The sequence below is a fragment of the Protopterus annectens genome, chromosome 6.part0 (assembly GCF_019279795.1).
Source record: "Protopterus annectens isolate FY-2018-M chromosome 6.part0, PAN1.0, whole genome shotgun sequence".
Classification (NCBI taxonomy): Eukaryota; Metazoa; Chordata; order Ceratodontiformes; family Protopteridae; genus Protopterus; species Protopterus annectens.
The window spans coordinates 460,678,049-460,697,836 of NC_056737.1; the positions used below are offsets into that span (position 1 = coordinate 460,678,049).

The window sequence follows — 19,788 nt, forward strand, 5'->3', positions numbered from 1 at the left end:
CACTCTCTTCACCTGACAGCCTGGCATATTCTGTTTTAAACCCTGGAGGGTTTCAGCTTCCACAGCCAGTTTTGAATGTTATTTTGGAAGCCAGAAGGCCTAGTACAAGGAAAGTGTACGCAGATAAATGGAAGAGATTTTTATTTTGGAGTGCAGCAAAAGCATTTGATGTTTCTAAGCCTAATTTGAGTGTGGCTCTTCAATATCTTACTGAGTTACTGGACAAAGGTTTGTCCTTCTCTTCTATTAAGATTCATGCTGCAGCAATTTCTGCTCACTATGATTGTGACCCACCATTGTTTTCTCATCCTTTGTTTAAGCAATTCCTTAGAGGGGCAAAGAATATAAGACCCCACGGAGAGCTCCTACTCCTGCTTGGGATCTCAATTTTGTGTTGGAGAAACTCACTCTACAACCTTTTGAGCCTGCAGCTACTGCTGAGTTGAAATATTTATCATGGAAGACTGCTTTTTGTTAGCCATTACCTCTGCGAGAAGGGTTTCTGAATTACAGGCCCTTATGGCAGTTGAGCCTTTCTTAATTTTCCATAAGGATAGGGTATCTTTGCGTACTAATCCTTCCTTTATGCCTAAAGTGGTTTCTAGTGTGTCTTTAAACCAAACTATTCATTTGCCTACCTTTTATGCAAACCCCAAAATAAAGGGGAAAAGATTTTGCACACTTTGGATATACACAGGCAGTTGCGATATTATTTGAGCAGAACTAAAGGGTTCAGGCAGTCTCAGCAGTTATTTGTTTCTTTTGCTTTGAGTTCTCAGGGCAAGCCTGTGTCTAAACAAACTATTTCTAAGTGGATTGGGTTTTGCATTGCTTTCTGTTATTCCCATCATGGCAAGGAGGTTCCAGCTGGGATTAGGCCTCATTCCACTAGGGCTACTGCCACTTCAACAGCTTTTTTAAGGGGGGTGGCAACTAAGGATATCTTGGAGGCAGCTACTTGGAGTTCTGTGCATACTTTCTCTAAACATTATCACCTTCCACTTTACTCTAAATCTAAGGCTGGTTTTGCCACTGCTATTTTACAGGGCATTTTGGCAGCTCCTGCTTCTTTTTAGTTGTGCCATCCTCCCTTACCTCTGCTTTGGGATTCTACCCAAGTGTAAGGACTACAGCAATGTGAGATGAAGAACATAGTACAGTTTTGTACCTACCATAAATGTAGATGTTCGAAGATCCACATTGCAGCAGTCCAATTTACCCTCCCTCCTTCCCCTCTGTAGTTAGAGGCGGTTGTGTGGGTTGGATTGTAAATATTGTGTATATTGTATATATTGTACATATTATTAGTACTAGAGTGGTTGTTTGTTGGTTAGTTGGTTGTCTTTAGGTTTTGACCTTTCTTGTTAGGGTCTTCTGACATCTGGGGCAAGAAAAGACTGAGGATATGACGTCGGTCATGCGCATTTGTACCCTGACGTCCTGATGTCAGTCTAATGCGCCCTGACCGACGTCAGCCTTATACTTTGATATTCGGGCCGACCGAGGACAGCGGACTACCCAAGTGTAAGGACTGCAGCAATGTGGATCTTCGAACATCTACATTTATGGTAGGTACAAAACTGTACTTTTTACATACTTGAGATGACTTATGCCTTTGGTTTGATGCACAGCATTACTGTGATAACACTTGTGCTTTCTAGTCAGTATTTTATTATTTAATAAAAGGTTTGGCTCAGGAACTCAATAGGTATATTAACTATAGATTTTCTCTCTTATTAGGGAAGGACATGATAAATTTGACAGGCAGGAGCATCGTACATCTAGTTATCGTGCACCCTCCAAACTCAAGTAAAGGACTTCAGCAGAGGTGATTATTGAACCATGTAGAAGGAGTTGCACCAGAGGAATGTGGCTACAGTAGCAAACATAAAGCTACCAAGATACTTCCATGAATGAAGTCAATGACTGGATCAGGACATGCATATGTAACATGACTAATACTTGGAATCTGCTAGTCACTGCACTGTAACAATGAACTAGTTCGCTCAGAGATGAGTATGACACTAAGTTACAGAAACCGAGTATATGTCTTTGATACTTAGAAATAACAGTTCAGCAAATGTGAATGTTTGCCTTATGCTTTCTTTGTAAAGAAAAATAAGATATTTATTTCATGAAATTGTCTCAAAGTATACTAACCACAAGAGGTGACTTATTTTATGCTTATTGCATTGTCAGCGAGAAAACATTAATAAGCTACATGGTAGGAAATGATGGAGTAGCATTGCTTACGGTACCACAGATGCCCATTGCAGGACTTTTTTTTTTAGTTTATGCATACAATTTGCTGCTTCCACTAGCGTGTTCTCATGCAGAATTCATTGATCAAACAGTAACAAAACAGACTTAAGAATTTGCTTGTAAAATATGTATTTATGTATTAAAAGACTTTGGCAGGTGTTGGCGTAATACACTGGAGCTCGACGTCTTAAATTATATAAATTGTCAAGAATGAATTAATGATGTAAAAAAGTAGCTTCTTGCTTTGTTTAATGAAATTGCTGACCGAGTGCTCCTAGCCGTTTTATAGGTTATGAAATGTTGAATAACCTCACATGGTTGCAAATGCCTTTCTACTTTGAGAATTGCTATATTCAGCAGTTCAGGTTTTCCCACCTTTTTAGCTTACAGCTATAATACGTGGTTGCATGTTTAAAGCTCAAGAATAAAATGGGGAATAGCATTTATAACCAGAGAGTTTAATTTCTGTTATTACACTCACCTTCTTTTGAAAGTGTTGCATGCATTTTCGGGTTAGTATATAGTTTCACACAAGGATTGTAGATCAGACTCCCATTATTCATACTGACAAAAAGTATTCTCCACCCAGTTCCAGTTCAAAATAAATTTCTGGTATTTGCATTGAATTATTGCTTGCCTTGCTTGACATCTTATTCGGAAAACTTGAACTTTAGTTATGCATTCCATCACCTGTAGCTTATCTCTGAAATTAGAGTATTGATGTAATTTTTTATATATACTACAGAAATGCAAGTCATTCAGTTTAATAGTGCTTTTTGTACAGTATCGTGTTTTAAACTTAAATATAGTAAAGCTTATTAATGAAACCACTTCCAGAATGAATGGCAAGTTTAGAGCAATATAATGAAACTAATGAAACGTTCTTCAGCAATGCCTTACGAACAGAGAGTGAAATACTTGGAAAACTGTGTATGATACTGGAGTACAGAGTAATCAGAAATGCAACACACATGTCAGCAGTTACATATAGAGATGTACACCACTGCATGTGCAACACGTGCCGGTAAAAAAACAGGTTCTGAAGATGAATACGTAAAGCAACAACAAAATTCAGGCATTTTACATACCAAAGTTTTATCTAAGGCAACACAGAATTTTTTTTTACAGCACATACTTCCTAAACATATAAAGACAGTGGTCTGTACTGCTGTAACTAGGGCAAGGCTGGGGGTGGGGTTAGGGTGCTAGCTATTTTCTTCATTAGATCACTTTTATGGTAGCCATTATATGGGACGTTGCCTGCTAAGAATACCATACGTTCAGCCAATCTTGAAAGCTTCTGACACCTTCCTTGTGTGCCTTTATGTACACTCTTAGCACAAACTGATGTACTAGTATGAGAGATGTATAGACACATCAAAACTCGGAATTTTCTTGCTGCTAGTCCAAATATGCAGAATCTCTTTAGAGTTGCACCAGGTGTCTCCATATGGTCATTTTCCAGCAGATCATTATTTAGCTGGGGACTCTTCCTTTTTCTTGCCAAATTTTTTTTCTCTTTTTTGTCAGAAACCTGCTTTTGTCTGTCAGAAAAGGAAAGTGTGAGTGAGAACGTTAAATACCATATAAGGACTCCCACTCTAGGTGTTTGTTCTGTTTAGGGGTTGAAGACCATGTTAAATTGTGTTCAGCTTGTCAGTTGTTCATCCCAAGAATTTTAGGAGTAGGTTAAACTCACTTCGCCTTTATCTGAAAAACAGAAATCTTCAGGATTTGGAAGCAGTGGCCATGGTGTTGTCCACTGCTGTGGACCTTCCACCTCTGGTTAAAAAATAAGTGAAAGTATCAAGGGAGGTAATAGACAAAAGCTGTAAGTCCTTCTCTTTCATATGGTCTGTGACTGGCAACTCAGAAAAGCTGCATTTGCAGCCCATGGATCATTTATCTGCTTCTTCTGGGCTCTCTAGCATGACCCCTTTGGAGACTGCTATGGCCCAGAATCAGGCAGCCAGAAAGGGAAAGCAAAGGATTATTTTAGCTGTGTATGAAGTATTAACCAGCTTCTTGCTAAGGAGGATGTCAAAGGCTTGCTCACGGAAGTCAAGCTTATGACTTCAACCTAAAGACCATATGCCTGGATACCCCAAAGAAACGTACAGAAAAAAAAACACGTATCACCTCCCACTACCACTTCCAATCACAAAGGGAACAAGGAAGACTGGCTTAATATTGCACAAGAGCTGTTTAAAGCTCTTCAGTCCTTTTGGTCCTTTCTGCCTTCTGCCTCTTCTTCTTCCACTTCTACCCCTATTAAAAGGAAGAGAGTCCCTTCCTTTTATGAAGATTTCTTTGATTCTAATTATGTAGGGCTTTATTATGCCACTCCTCCAATTACTATATGTGAATCTGAACTCAACTGTGACTCACCTAATGAAATTTGATTTGGCAATATACTAGTTAAAATTAAGTGGGAGGATAAAACAATTTTCTAACTCCCAGAAAAAGTGCTATGAATTGCCAAGTCTGTTTCTATACCTCCAGTTCTATGTGCTATAGAAGATGTCTTTTCTGCCACTTCTATGTCACCAGACTCTCAGCCTGTAGCCCCTTAAAAGCCTGAGAGATTTTACAGTGTTCCTGATTCGTACAAATACCTCTATTAAAAATCCATTTACTAAACTTGCTGTTAGGTCCCATTAAAAAGCTCAACTAATCAGAAAGTCAAACTTCATATGGTCAAGACCATATGATCGACTTTCTGAAATGTTGAAACTTTTGAATGGGGATCACCATGTAGTGGGGAAGCAGATAAGTTACCCTTTTCCCCACTACAGTGTGTCCTCAGAGTTGGTATATATAATATCCAGGGGCTGGGGGGGGTGCATGGGACTTGCCCCCCCCCCTGAAAAAATGTAAGTTTTTGTCATATTTCATAGTACGACTTTTTCAAAAGTTGATCATATGGTCTAGACCATATGAAGTTTAACTCTATGATGAGTCGAACTTATGACTGGGATTCCTGCTGTTATGTCTTTGGATGATGACAAAAGTGCTAAGACCTTTCCTTCGGATAACTGATCCTTAGTGTTAAAAATGGTAGAGCACTTGATAGGTATTGCAAAAAAAAAAAGATCTACATCTCTGCATCTTTAGCATTAAAAGCCATAAACTGTCAAACCTGTATGTCCAAGGTCCTTTTTCTGTTTTTAGCAACATGGACAAACTGTAATGAACCTTTAGCTAATACTGATTTGAAATGTTATGGATATGCTTAACTCTGCCTCTCAAGTGTAGAACACACAAATGTGCCTACAGTGCTGTGGATGCTGTCTTCAGGGTTACTGCAACTGCGTATGGGAAGGCATACATGATTAATGCTACATTCCTTTCCTGAGGATGTGAAAGCACAATTACTAAATGCTCCCCTGAGAAAAGGCCTCCTATTTGTTAACACTTATGCAAAAAGTTTTCCAAAAAATTAGAAGTGTTAAACTCATGGAAGGAGTTAAAACAACAGTAAGGTGCATAATGTAGCACTAGATCCATATTGTTGTCTTCTATTTGTCTCAACAAATGGATGTATCAGATCTGAATGGATCCAGGTTTGACACTTAAACAAGACTTTTTTGGCTGTGAGGCTCAGGCTTTTCTACTTCCCATAATGTACCTCCACCCTACCAACTCTCAGATCAAGTTTGTCCCATCAACAACATATCACTGCAAACTTGGGATACCCCATCTAAGACAGGGTCAGATCAAAGTGTAGCTGAGGGTATGCCAAGGCCATGGTGTTGTCCAACAGTAGCCATAGAAAATTGACAGTTTGGTAGGGAAACAGTGGAAGAGAACGTTGAGATGGATGGAAGAAGACAACATGGATCTAGCATTATAAATTTTTTAATTAAGTGTATGTAATTGCATAACTTTCATGTCTAGTTTTAGATTTTCCAATCATCTGAACAAATGGAAGATTTCCCAGCTACATAAACCATGGGAGGCTATGGAAGGATCTTCTGGAGAATGGTGGAACCAAATGCAGCATTTTTTTTTTTTAACAGAAATCATTTACACACATTATACATTCATGTTTTCTTTCTTTACAGCTGTTTGTCATTTCAACATAGGTTCAGGGGTAGGTACTAGGCTATCTGCCCGAAGGCATTTATAAGCCTAACCAGAATGTGTTGGCTTTTGCCGCCCCCTTAGATTTGTCCTGTGCCTCTGTCCAGCACAGCCACTGAAGTGATCCCCAGGGTAAACTTTCTGTTTCCCATCCACTCTTCAAGGTTTCTCTTGAAGAGTGTTAGCGAGGAGCTCTGCCTAATGTAGATTGGAATCTTGTTCCAAAGCACGGGAAGTCTCTGGGACAGGAATCTATCCCTCCAGCACGTCCTATTTATTGTTGTGGTGAGGTTTAGATCCCTAGAGCGTGTGGCTCGAAGGGATACGTTTTTCTGTAGCTGGAGCATGTCCATCAATTCTGGGTTGGACATGGCCTTGTATGTCAGGCAGAGATCACCTCTGAATAGGCAGTATGCAACCGAGTACAGCTGGAGTTTCTTCAGTCGAGCTGCATAGGGCATCTGTTTGAGGCCAGTGATCCTCTTGGTGAGGTACTTCTGTGGACTTTCCAGCTGTTGCAGGTGTCTTGTAAGGTACATCCCAAATGGGGCATTGTACTCTATGATGGGTCTGATGAGTAGAGGGGCACAATGACCTCTTTTGATCTGGATGTAAACCCTTTTGTGATTAGTTGGGCCGCATAGAAGGATTTTCTAACTACTTTGGCAATGTGATTGTCAAAGGGTAGATTACTATCTACTTGGGTCCCCAGATCCCTTATTACGTTTTCCGTATTTAGGGGACTACCATCTATGTGGTAGTTTCTGGGTACTTTGTTTTTTCCAAAGGGGATGATTATGCACTTTTTGGCATTTAGCTTGACCAGGTATCTGTCTCAGTGAGACCCTTTTGGAGGATGTTTGTCAGACGGAGAGTCAGTTATAGCCCCTATTTTGCAGTCATCTGCGAACTTGGTCAGCCATAGTCCTCCTATACTTGCCTGTACCTCTGAGAAGTATATGTCGAACAGGAGGGGTCCTAGGACTGAACCCTGGGGACACCACTTGTAACCAGTTTAGAGTTAGACCTAGCTCCCTCAACTCTCAACTTCTCTTAACCAGCGAGGGGTTGACCTCTGGTATGGAACACCGGTCGCCCATGTTGGTGATGACCAGGTCCAGTATGTTGTCACCTCTGGTGGGAGTGTTGACCAGTTGATCCAGGGCGTTTGAGTTTATAAATTCTAGGAAATGTTGGGCAAAGGAGTTAGTACTTGAGTAATTCTCCCAGTTAATGTTTGAGTAGTTGCAATCACTCAATATTAGGGTGTTTGGTAGGACCTTTATGTTTTCCAGTATTTCCAGAAATGTGGAATGGGGGTCCTGGGACATGGTGGCTGATCTGTAGCAAGCTACAATTTGAAATGCAGTTTTGCCCGTTGTTAGTTGCACTTGGATGATCTCTGATGCATCGTGTTGTGCCACTAATCTGGAGGTGTGGGTATCCTTGATGAATATAGATACTCCCCCGCCTTTTGAGGCTGAAATGTATGGTATGAGTTGTAGCCTGGTAGTGCTGGGATGCTCTCTGGAGCCTTAAACCAGGTTTCTGTTACTACACATATATTGATTTTTTCCATACCGAGGAGTGCCTCGAGTGCATGCATTTTGAGGTTTAGACTTCTGGCATTGAGTAGCATTACCCTCAGATATTTGTTGCTTGTGCTATTTACGGCGGTGGGTTTGTCTTTTGAGCCTTGCCTAAAAAAAAGGCACTACGGGGGTGGCAAGAGCCTTGGCCAGTATTCAAAAGCTTAATGGTGACAGGTGCAAGAAATCTCTAGCGAAGCAGAGTGGCTTGTCGAGCATGTCATCCCAGGCGGACAGACAATGGATCCCCTTTGAATGACACCAGAAACTTAGCCAGTTGTTGAAATTGATCATTTTTTTCTTTATACCGTGGTATCATTCTAAGTGAGGGCAGGATGCTACTCAGGGTCAGGGTCATACCGGCCTGGGCTACATGATCAGAGAGCTCTTCCATGTCTCTTTTCATGTAGTCCAGGGAGGTACAGCTCAGGTCATTCACACCAACATGGACAATGACAGAGTTGTGTTTGTACTTGTTCTGGAGTGAACTGAGTGCTTGTGTTATTTGGCGGATCCTGGCACCCGACAGGCAGCTAACAATAACCTTCTCCTTATTCATCCTAGTGAGTGGGATGTCAGTATGCCTGACTATAGAGTCACCTATTACTAGTATGTTGGTTGTTATTTTGCCTTAAGGGCAGTGATTGCATGGCACACTGGTTTTGTGAAGTATGTGTTTCGTGGTTTGTGGGGGGGCGGTGGAGGTTGCTTGGATGTCTGCTTTGGAGGTCTTTGTTGCTTTTGCAGATTTTTATTTAGAGCCTCCGAGTATGTTTTTGTATATTTGTGTGTTTTTTGCCGGTGCTGGTTTAATGGGTCTGTGTGAGATTGGTGGTGTGATGCCAGTATTTCCCTTCTCCTCTTGACTGTCTGATCCAGTCTTGGGTTGAGAGAGCTTAGCCTCCAGTGTGGCTGTATAACTGCATCTCTCGCATGTATTAGTGTTTGGTGGTAGGAGGAGAGGGTTGTCTGTGTACATGAGGCAGTTGTAACATTGCCTCAAAATGCCCAGATTCACCAGTTGGACTGGGGAGTACACCTGAAACTGCCATTTGGACATGCCTGGATAGGTATAGTGAACTGTTTTATTGAATGGTTGGTAAGGTCGAATAGAGAGCCTTGTCCTTCTGTACAGGGGGGTCTAGTGCTAGGGATTATAACTGTTTGCTATGAGTTTTGAGTAAGTGCTGGGCTGAGAAATGAATGGCTTGAGTGCTTAAGTTGAAAGTTTGTCTAGTTCCAAGGGAAAAATTGAAGAGGAGATTTTGTGGAGCTGGGAATAGTTATACCCTAGCTACCCAGCACGCAGAACCGGGCAAATGTGGTTTTTATAGCAGGGAAATGAAAGAGAGAGAAATTAGCCCAAAATGGCCAATAAACTACTAATTTCTGGGCTGAAACCACTCCTCCAGGTACAGATACGTTGCTCAAAGCTCCCCTCTCTCACAGGTGAATAGAGAAACATCCTTCTGTCCAAGTAAGGTATGGGCAAACACAGAGATTTGTGACACAGCCCTGAATTCAACACTAACCTGAAAACTGGACTGTACTAGCTTAGAAAGGCAGGTAAATCGCTGCTTTTCCTTAAACCTTACTCCTCCCCCTGAACATTATTCTGCATTTCTGTGTAATTTGCTCCTTCCCTTTTCTGAATATCCCACTTCCAGTTTTTTATTGCTTTTACAATATTCAGTACTTCATATACATTTTTTTTAGATTTTAATTTTTATTTCCTAATGATTACTTTTTTGGCAGCCAACTGAATTAAACTTAATAAGGCCTTACTACGTTTAGGCAATTCAGATCCTATGTCCCAGCTCAAAAGAGTAATTTCCGCAGTTACAGCCACAATATTTCTAACCAAGTACTCTGTTGGAAACTCTCTTAACAATCCCAAAACACATGTTCTCAGTTACATATTTCGTCTCTGTCACACTTCCATTTTTTGAAACCTGCTTAGGGTATAAAAATACCTGTGCAAACACTTCCAAGCAAAAATTATAAACCTGCTGGACGTTGTTGCATACTTGGAAGCCATACATATGTCTTTCCATTGTTTTATTTATTTTATTATGTTATTTATTGCTTTTGTTGTCCAGGAGACTCCATCTGAGCACAGTAGCGGCATAAGGGAACAGCTTCTCAGGAAAAAATTAAGAGATAAGTGATATTCAGTTTGTCGCATAGAGCAGTAGATAAATTTCAAGCAGAATCTGTAAAGTTACATGCAGTATGGGAGCTTCATTATGTAATATAGAAGAGGAGTATATAAAGCAGCAAATAGCAATATTGTATTGCATTCATCTAGGCAGAGCAAATAGGAAAAACTGCAAGTACAACAGATACAAAATTATATTTGCATTCCGTGAAGGTTGGTGTAGAAGATAAGGTCAGAAGATTAATTTGTTATTAAAATATTAAATTGAACCAGTGGGAAGAGAGGAAAGAAGTTTGTTAGAGAGGTGATGTTGTAGCATTCTTCTAGTTTTAGTTTTTGAGTAGTCTGTAGGTTTACAGGTACTGGTGCAGCATAAAGGTGAGTTGGGAGGACCTATGTGGATGCAAGGAGTTTTCTGTCAGCTTCTGTAACCTAAGGTTTTGCCCTGTGTAGTACATCCAACTTTTGATGTGTCTTTTCGATGGCTTGTTGTATGTATTGGTCATGTTTTACGTTCCCATCCAGGTTAACTGCAAGAAGTTTAATTTTAGGTACTGTTAAAATTGTGGTATTGTTGACATAAAAGATTGTAAATTCTTGTTTCTTTTGAGATTGTTGTCTGGGTGTGAAAATAATTAACTTGCGTTTTGGGGGATTAGGAGCAAATTACTTTTGTAAGCCAGGGTACAGTTGAAGAGAATGATGCTTGGGTAATTTCTTGGTGTTTTGATAGGGTAATGGCTTGTCAGATGAGAGCTGAATTGCCAGCATATTGTACTGGGAGGCATGGTTATATTCAGTTTGGAGGTCATTTTATGAGCATGGTGAATACTAGTGGAAGAAGTATGGAGTCCTGGAGAACTCCAGCAGAGACAAGTAGGAAAGATGAGAATTTTGTCTGCCATTTAACAGCTTGTTGGGGTAAGTGTGATACCAGGAAAGTGAAGAGTGGGAGAGACAAATGAGTAAGAGTTCAGAGTGCAGTAGTGGTGCTATGGTTAGAGAGGAAGCTGTGTCGGGTTGGGGAGAGGAGCTTATTGTCTGTAATGTGTCGTAGAGGTTATGTGTGTATGCACTTTTCTAGGATTTTCAATAAGAGAAGTAATATAGCAATAGGATGATAGTTGGATAATTCATGGACTTTCCTTTGTGGAGAGGTGTGATGTAAGATTTTTTTTCCCTATGGCTGGGGCATGATTTCCTGTAGTGGATCAGTTTACTGAGATGGAGACTGGGTAGGCTAATATGTCTGCTGACTTCTTTATGTATTCTGCTGGGAGGTTGTCAGCAGCTAGAGTAGCAGCCTTTAAGTTATACAGGTGCTTTCTAAAGACTGAACTAAAGACTGATTGGAAAATAATAGAGAAGACTGAGAGGTTGCTTGAGTGGGAATAATAAGGGGTGAGGTTTTTTTTTTTTTTTTTAATTAAAGAACGAACTATAATAATAAAATTGTTGCATTGGTATTAGATAGTTTTGGGGGCATTATTTATTGATGGTGTTGGTGTATTTGAATGGCCAGGGTGTAGGAGAGTTTGTACAGAAGACCATCATTGTTTAGGATTTTTTTGAATTATTTTGATCTAGGTTAGTAAAATATTATTTTTTATTTGCTTTTATGTGGTATTTAGTGCTGTTCCTGAAGTATCTGTAGTTTTGGAAGTTGGCATTAGTTCTGTTATCTGATCATTTTTCCAAGACTTGTCTCTTAGTAACATGAGCTGATTTTATGTGTTTTGTACATAGTAGCGTTAAGTATGTTTAAGAACATGGCACTAAGTATGTTTAAGAACATACTGAATAAGGAGACTGCATCATCTAAGGATTGAGAAGAAATGAGAGGACATACCACCATGGACTTCAGCTAAAACCAAGGCTTTAATAGAAAACGTTAAAATCCTTTCAAAAATTACAAGAGGATCTGAAGAAGGCCAAGTCCGAAAGTGCTTATCCATTAGTTCATCTGCTGGATATGAAGAAGGCCAAGTCCGAAAGCACTTGTCCATTCATTCATCTGCTTGCTTGGAAGAATTCCTTTACTTGTTCTCTTGTCATTTTTGGAAGGATTTTAACAGTTTTTATTAAAGCCTTGGTTTTTAGATGAAGTCCATGGTGGTACGTCCTCTCGTTTCTTCTTGAGTTTTATTGTGTGGACTACCTTTAATAGCATTCTACTATTTTCCTCATTATCTAAGGATTAGGGCATTTAGGATGTTCCAGTTAAAGAACCTTAGATTGGTGGTAAAGGTGTCTGTTGAAAACTACAAGGTTCTGGACTTGGATGTAATGTAGCTGTTTAAGAACATGATTGTTTTGTCTCACAGTGAATGTTAGGAGAGATGGTCACTGAAAGTGTCAGCAATACAGACAAATGAGGCATTGCTATATGGGGCAGTAGTTACTACCCAGTCTAGGACCTATTCTTAATTGGTGCTTCTGTCTCATCTTGTAGGTGGTGAGTGTGATGCCATGCACTGGCCCAGTAATCAAGGATCCTCAATCCTCACCAGTAACACCAGTGAGGGGCATGCACATTGGAAGGATGACAAGTACACATACAGTAAAGTACAATTTCCTTTAAGAGCACACAGATCACAGTCAGTATGGAGCTGGTTTCTCCTTCGCTGTCCAGATCCCCAGTAAGACTCCCCACTGGCATAGCTGTAGGGTTAAGATCTCAGCCGAGTGGTCAAGCCAAAACCTCCAGCATTCTCTCTGTCCAAACAGTGCTTTGTGTCCCTGCCCAGGTAGGTGACACACATACACTTTGAAATTTGATTTATATACAAACACTCCTGGGGAAGGCTAGCACAGGTCCTCTAGCTGTGCCCCCTTCTGGCCAGACTATACAGTAGTACCACCTGCCACCAACCACCCTCATCAGCTACTATAAAGGCCCTTACCAAAAGGTGTCCAATTCTACTGTGCAATGTTACTGTTATCCAGATGGTAAGTGTGTCCAAGGCTAAGGCTATTTAGAAGTGGCCTATACAGTGTCATCAAATACATGCAAGTACGCTAAGAACTTAAATATCTCTACACAAACCAGCCAAATTAAAAGGTTAAAAATAGTAATGAATAATAAAAGCACAAGACAATACTTGTTAACTCAACACAGTGACAATAAGAGTTCAGAATCACAGGAAATATTTTAAAACAACATTGCAGAACAGTCTCACATAAATACAGAAAACATCTAGACTAATATTACTGTATTCCTGTCTGTCTCTAAGAGAAGTCACTGTACCTAAATAACTTGCTTACAGAGCAAGGACAAGTGCTAGTGAGATGTTTACAGATCCAGAATAAGATACAAAATGCCCAGACTTTCTCTCTGAGATCGTTCTTAAATTAATAATACACATTACTGCTGAATCATCTCAGATTACATCATTCTTGTCACCTCTGTCTAAGTTCCCAGACTAGCAGGAACTTAAAATTTAACATGTTTCTGTTAAAAATACTTACCTCTCAGAAGCTGGCAGTTCTCTCTTAGAAGCTTGCCTGAAACTGAAAGTCGTAAAACAATTACCTTGGAAACCTGTAATTACCTCTGTTTCCAGACAATTGAAAGAAACCCCTAGCCTAGACATCCTGTCTCTTAGCTGGGATAAACTAACTTTATAACACATCGTAAAACTCTTTACTTATCAACTTATTTTCTTAGAGTTTTCCAAGTTAACTCTGTATATTCTAACTTCTGCTATGAAAACGTACATTTGCATTGGCATATAGTTATACACATTTCTGCTCTTTCCAGCAGGGTGCACTGTGGTTACAGCCTTGAAGCTCAGTACAGAACATATAGTTTTCTTACATTTTTAAGGCAAGCATAAAAATCATATTGCTATTCACAAATGATATAGAATTATTTACAAAAATTATATCTAGCTGGGCTGGCAGTGTCACATTTCTGTATAAATCATATTAATATTTTCAAGTGACATAATTTACAAAATTCCAGCTAGCTGGGCTGGCAGCATCTCAATTTATCACAGTGAGATTAATTGGGAAAAATTGTACAGATTTATGGAGCAATTTTGGGTACTAGAAGATATGAGCTTCCAATTTACATTTAGGTTATCTAGTATGACACTTTCCAGATGTATGTTTTCTTATAACAGTTTTGTGTGTATGTAATTTTAGGTAGGAGATTGAGTTCAACATTGTTAAATTGTGGAATTTTGTTGGTGATAAGGAGATAGTTTGAATATAAGACTGCCACTGCTCCCACTTTGTTCCCAAACATTTCTAAGAATATATGCTGGAGGGAGGATTTCTTCATTTTTAATTGTAGGCTTCACCAGTTTTCTGCTGCTATAAGTATATCAGGGCATTGGTATGCATGCAAGTCAGATAATTTTTTACTAATGCTTTTCATGTTCTTATTATGATAGAGAAGCTATGAATTTGTTTTGGGAAGGATATGTTGCTGCTGAGATGTGCAAGCATTGTGGCTGTGTCCCAAGTCCCGATTTGGGATAAATGTCACTACTAAGATTGAGTGTCTTTAGGAATTTAGGCAGAGAAAAGTTTGTATTTTGTATTTCTGTTTTGCAGTTAGTTTTTCAAGGTTAGGGTTTTAGTGTTCATAGTTGATTATATATACTGTAGATGCATAATCTGAATCTAGTCCAAATGGAGAGTTGATAAAGGGTCCGAATGGAGAGATGATAAAATCAGCAAAAGGAGAGCTGTATTGCTGGAACTGAATTCATCCTCTGTGTCTCTCTCTCACACACATCCTCAAGTCTTGGTGAGTACCTTCATAAGGTGAATCCTGTTTTTCACAAAATCTCACCAAGACAATTCTGATATGTAGACTGTATTTTATATAGCTTATATCATGGATAGAAGTAGGTTAAAATATGAAGAAGATAGCTGGGTGCACAAGTCCCATGATAAAAACATGCCCAATACTGGTACGTGCACTGGTACCAGGACTGGAAAAAATAACATTGTAGAATCCTCAAGATATGGAAATATTCTACAATGGGGTTAGGCCAGGCCCAGAGCAAAGATGCCTCCCCCCCCCCATTGTATTAGGAAGTAGAAGTCCACAAAATATCACAAAAACTGATGGGCCAAAAAAGAGCCATACAGACAATAGAGTGGACTATTGAGGATAAGAAATAAGTTATGTATTGTTACTATTATGCAAGAAGACAAGGATTTCCAGGCCAAAGATATATGAAAAGATTAAGAGAAAAATTAGATGAAAGAAAAATACTTCCACAAGAAAAACTGTCAAGATGCTTCAAATAAAAATTTGTATTCATTAATACAGCAGATCGTTGAAAAACATGATATAGACCAAGAAACCTTGTGCAGTTTGGAAAAAGAAGTGACTGAGGAAGTACAAAAACTTAAAGAACAAAATTTAGAGATGTTTGAAAAGTATAAAAAATAAATATGGACATGAGAAAGAAAGAGAGATCTGATATGGTGCAATATTTATGCAAAGGATAGAGCCAAATTAATCAACACAAAAAAGCAGCCCCAAATATATTTGAAAGGAAATATAGGCAAAGGTATCCAGATATGGAAAATTTCACAATAAAAAAAATAAGATCAAAAGAGAGAATGTTGAACAGAAGATTACTCAAGCAGAAGTTAAAAAAAATAGCAGCTGAAGTTATGGAATATTTGTGAAGTGAAGTATTCGGTGTAGAAAGTCTAACATAGGTCATATCACAGCATGATGGAACACCTAGTCCCCAAAGTAAGGAGAAACAAGAGGAGCAGGAGACATCTGAAGAGGAAATATGGACATGGGAAAGAAAAAGAGATTTAATATGGTGCAGTATTTATGCAAAGGAGAAAGCAAAACTAATCAGTGCAAAAAGAGCAGCACCAAAGATATTTGAAGAGAAATACAGGCAAAGGTATCCAGATATGGAAAATCTTACAGTACAAAACATAAGAAAACAAAGAGGAATACTAAAAAAGAGGATTAGTAATGGATAAGATAAAGAAATAGAAACTGAGGTTACAAAGTACTTGCAAAGTGAAGGATTTAGTGAAAAAAATTTAACTCCAGTAACAACACAACAGGATAGAGCAAGTGACATCTAAATTGAGGAGAAGCCAGTGGAGCAAGAAGCATCTAATCAGTTGACACATGAAGATACTTTGGAACCTTCCATAGGAAACCAGTGTAAAGGTTCAGTTGGAGCAATACAGCAAGGGAAAAAACAGGAAACTGTGGCAACTCTGACACAGTCGATGCTGTGGAGTGATAGGCCAGTGAGTTCCCATATGAAAGAGCAGTGGATGACACAGGGTGAAACTGAAGAAGCTCTGGAACTTTCTACAGAATGCCTGCAGGAAATGGCAAACAAAGAATGTACCCTCAGTTTAGAAGAAAATGATCTAAGAGAAGAGTTACTTGATTTAATAGAGATGGATAGACGTGTTAAGATCAATGAAAGAAATAGACTGCAGAATGTCAATAAAACCCAAAATTTAGAAGTTTGATAAAACAAATGAAGACTGTAATTAGGACTGTCCATAGAGATTCATGCAATATAACAGAAGTAAATAGGATACATTGCTGTGCAGCCAAATTAATAACAGATAAAGTCCTACCACAAGAACACAGGGTAGTAAGAGAGATGATGGGGAGAAATCAAATACCATCATAGAAGTATCGAATAGCAACAACTATAAAGCAATTAAGACAAAAAGTGTCACTGTTAGAGTATAAAAGAGGGAACAGAGCAACAAAATTACTCAAGGATAGATGTAATAAAAGCAATGCATAATATTATAATAGACCAGGCTTTATCATGCACTATCGCAAATAAACTAAACATAGCACAGGCAGAAAAAGTTAAAAGATACACAGATAAATATAAAGGAAAAGTACTCTTCTCTAATACTGTTGGAAAAACCTGGAATCTACTTCCGCCGAAATTTCCCACACTTCCCTCATTACTCTGTTTAAAAATAAACTTAAGCTCTTCCTCAAAACACATTGGATGTGCCCCTGTACCAAACCTGACTGACCAACATGCTCTTGTTACTTGAGTCAGCCTTATCTTCTCATCTCTGCAATAATTTCATCTTAACAACTACTTTTCTACCTCTCCATCATAGTCTTACTTATTACTGTATTCTCAAAAAAGTGATGTTTTACTACTAGATGTATTACTCAACTGCTACTCCATTTTACTTTCTTTTTATCTTCCTTTCGTATCTACATTTATACTGTACTTTTTTAGCTATTATTCTTTCTGAACATTTAATTGTAACTTCATTAGTAATTGTACTAAGTCTAGTCAAATATTTTGCATTTTTTGTACTTTATAAATGTGTGACCACTTAAAAGTTTTTTTTCCTTTACAGTGAATGTATTTGCATTTTAAATATGTACTTCTGTGGATGTGAGCTTTATTTGAACTGTTTGGAGCTTATCTCCCTGGGCCTCTACTGAAAATGGACATATATCCAGTTAGACTAGCCCGGTCAACAAATGTAAAATAAAAAAATAATAAAAAATAAGCAATAACCCCAAAAAGTTTTATAGGGAAGTGGAAAACAAGGTAAAAGGAATTGAAAGACCACCAAAAAAAGAAGAACTGGATACATTTTGGAGACGTATTTATGAAAATCCTCAGGAACATAACAAAGATGCTAAATAGATCGAAAAAGTAAAAGAAAGAATAAGAAATTCAAATGTACAGGATATGAAATGGGATGAAGTGACGACCAGAGAGACTGTAACAAAGTTAAGAAAAGTCTCTAACTAGAAAACCCCAGGCCCAGATGCAGTATCTAATTTCTGGCTAAACGTATTAACATCTTTGCACGAAGATTTAACCATGAGGAAGAACTATTTATATGTACACCCTGAACAGACACTGGCCCTGGTTTACAGTGGGAAGAACAATACTCCTACATAATAGTGAACCTGCAAGTGACCCTAAAAGTTATAGACCAATAGCTTGCCTTCTGACGATATATAAACTACTCTGGAAGTGAAGACGACAGAGGTTATAGTCATTTAGAAGAAAACTCAATTATGGTAACAGAACAAAAGGTTAATAAAATAAGTCATATGGAACAAAGGATCATTTGTTAAAGTCAGAGTAGAGAACTGTAAAAAGGGGAAGAATTAAAGCATGGCATGGATAGACTACAAAAAAAAAAAAACATTTGACAGTATCCCACATTCATAGATAAAAGAGCAATTAAAATATATAATATACACCCTACACTGGTAAACTGTATCACAGTGACCATGAAACAGTGGTAAACTACTTTGCAGTTAAACCATGATAAAGGACAAATTATTATTCCAGGGATAAAAATCCAAAGGAGATATTCCAGGGTGACACTCTGTCACCCTTGCTCTTTTGCCTTGCCCTTAACCCATTAAGCTGTTTGCTTAATAGATTAGGTCATGACTATAATTTGGCTCCCAGAAAGCAAAAACATGTAAAGACTTTTCATCTTCTCTTTATTGATGATTTAAAAGTGTATAGCTCATCAGGTGAGGAACTGAAACCACAACTGCAAGTAGACAAAACTTTTGATGATATAAGAATGTAATTTGGTCTTGATAAATGTGCAGAAGCAACCTTTAAAGCATAAAGCTGCAGCACCAAGAAAACATCAGTTTGGGACAATAATGTGGTACAAAAGAACTTGAGCAAGGAGTGTATAAATATTTGGGAATTGATGAAGGATCAACAATAAAACATTAACAAATTATGAATAAAACTCAATTAGGAATATTTTAGAAGGCTTAAATTAATCCTGAAAACAGCGTTGATATCTAGTAACAAAGTTCAAGCTATAAACCAATTTGCTGTTCCTGCCCTAACTTACAGTTTTTGAGTGACTGACTGGTCCTACAAGGTGTTGAATAGATTAGACAGGAAAACAAGAAGGGTGCTTCATGCTTACCAAATGATTTCTAAAAATCAGTGCATACCATGATTATATATTTCCTGTTCTGAAGGAGGTATGGGCTTCCTTGAAATTGATTACATGTACAGATCTGCAGTTGTTGGACTGCATACATATTTGCTGACCTCACAAGACCCAAGCATAGTGCAAGTTTTGAAACATGAGGAGAATAAACCTAAGATGACTTCACTTCTTAGTCTAGCAGAAGCATATCGCATCAAGCGGGAATGGAAATCAAACCAAAAGGAGATAAAAATCAGGCAGCAACTGAATGTGCCAAAAAACAAAAGAAAGAGTATAAGGTAAAGGATCGGGTGAGAATGCAAGAAATGTGGAAAATGCATAAATATAGTTGCAGGTATAGGAAACTCATGGAGCAAACTCATGTTGTTCAGGATCAAGCACAGGAATGGTTGAGGAGAGGTAAATTCAAGCCAAAAGATGAAAGGTTAATATTGGCCGCTCAAGATAGTTGACTACATGCACGTTGGTTTAGAAGCTCCATTGAACATGTGGGAGAAACAGACAAATGTAGGTTTTGTAAAACAGAATTGGAAACAGTTGCACACCTTGGTGGTTGTGACATATTGTCAGAAGGACTGTACACTGAATGGCATAATAATGTGGCAAGACTGTTGCACTGGGGATTGTGAAAACATTATAATACTGAAGTAGCTGAAAAACGCTGGAAATATGAGCCACAGAGCATCATAGAAAATGATGGTCTACATCACATCGGATCACCCATTACCAACAGTTCAAAAGATAGATGCAAGAAAACCA

The 19,788-nt window shown here is 38.5% G+C and overlaps 1 protein-coding gene across 3 annotated transcripts in view; it reads left to right on the forward strand.

The window, feature by feature from the left end:
• Positions 1–2,888, forward strand: part of ZFYVE19 (zinc finger FYVE-type containing 19) — a 641,592-nt gene extending 638,704 nt beyond the window's left edge. For all 3 annotated transcript variants that reach the window (XM_044074191.1, XM_044074190.1, XM_044074192.1), the window contains exon 12: positions 1,741–2,888. In XM_044074191.1, coding sequence (XP_043930126.1) covers positions 1,741–1,813 — 73 coding nt within the window. In that variant the 3' untranslated portion in view covers positions 1,814–2,888. The remainder of the gene's footprint in view (positions 1–1,740) is intronic.
• The last annotated feature ends 16,900 nt before the right edge of the window (positions 2,889–19,788 follow it).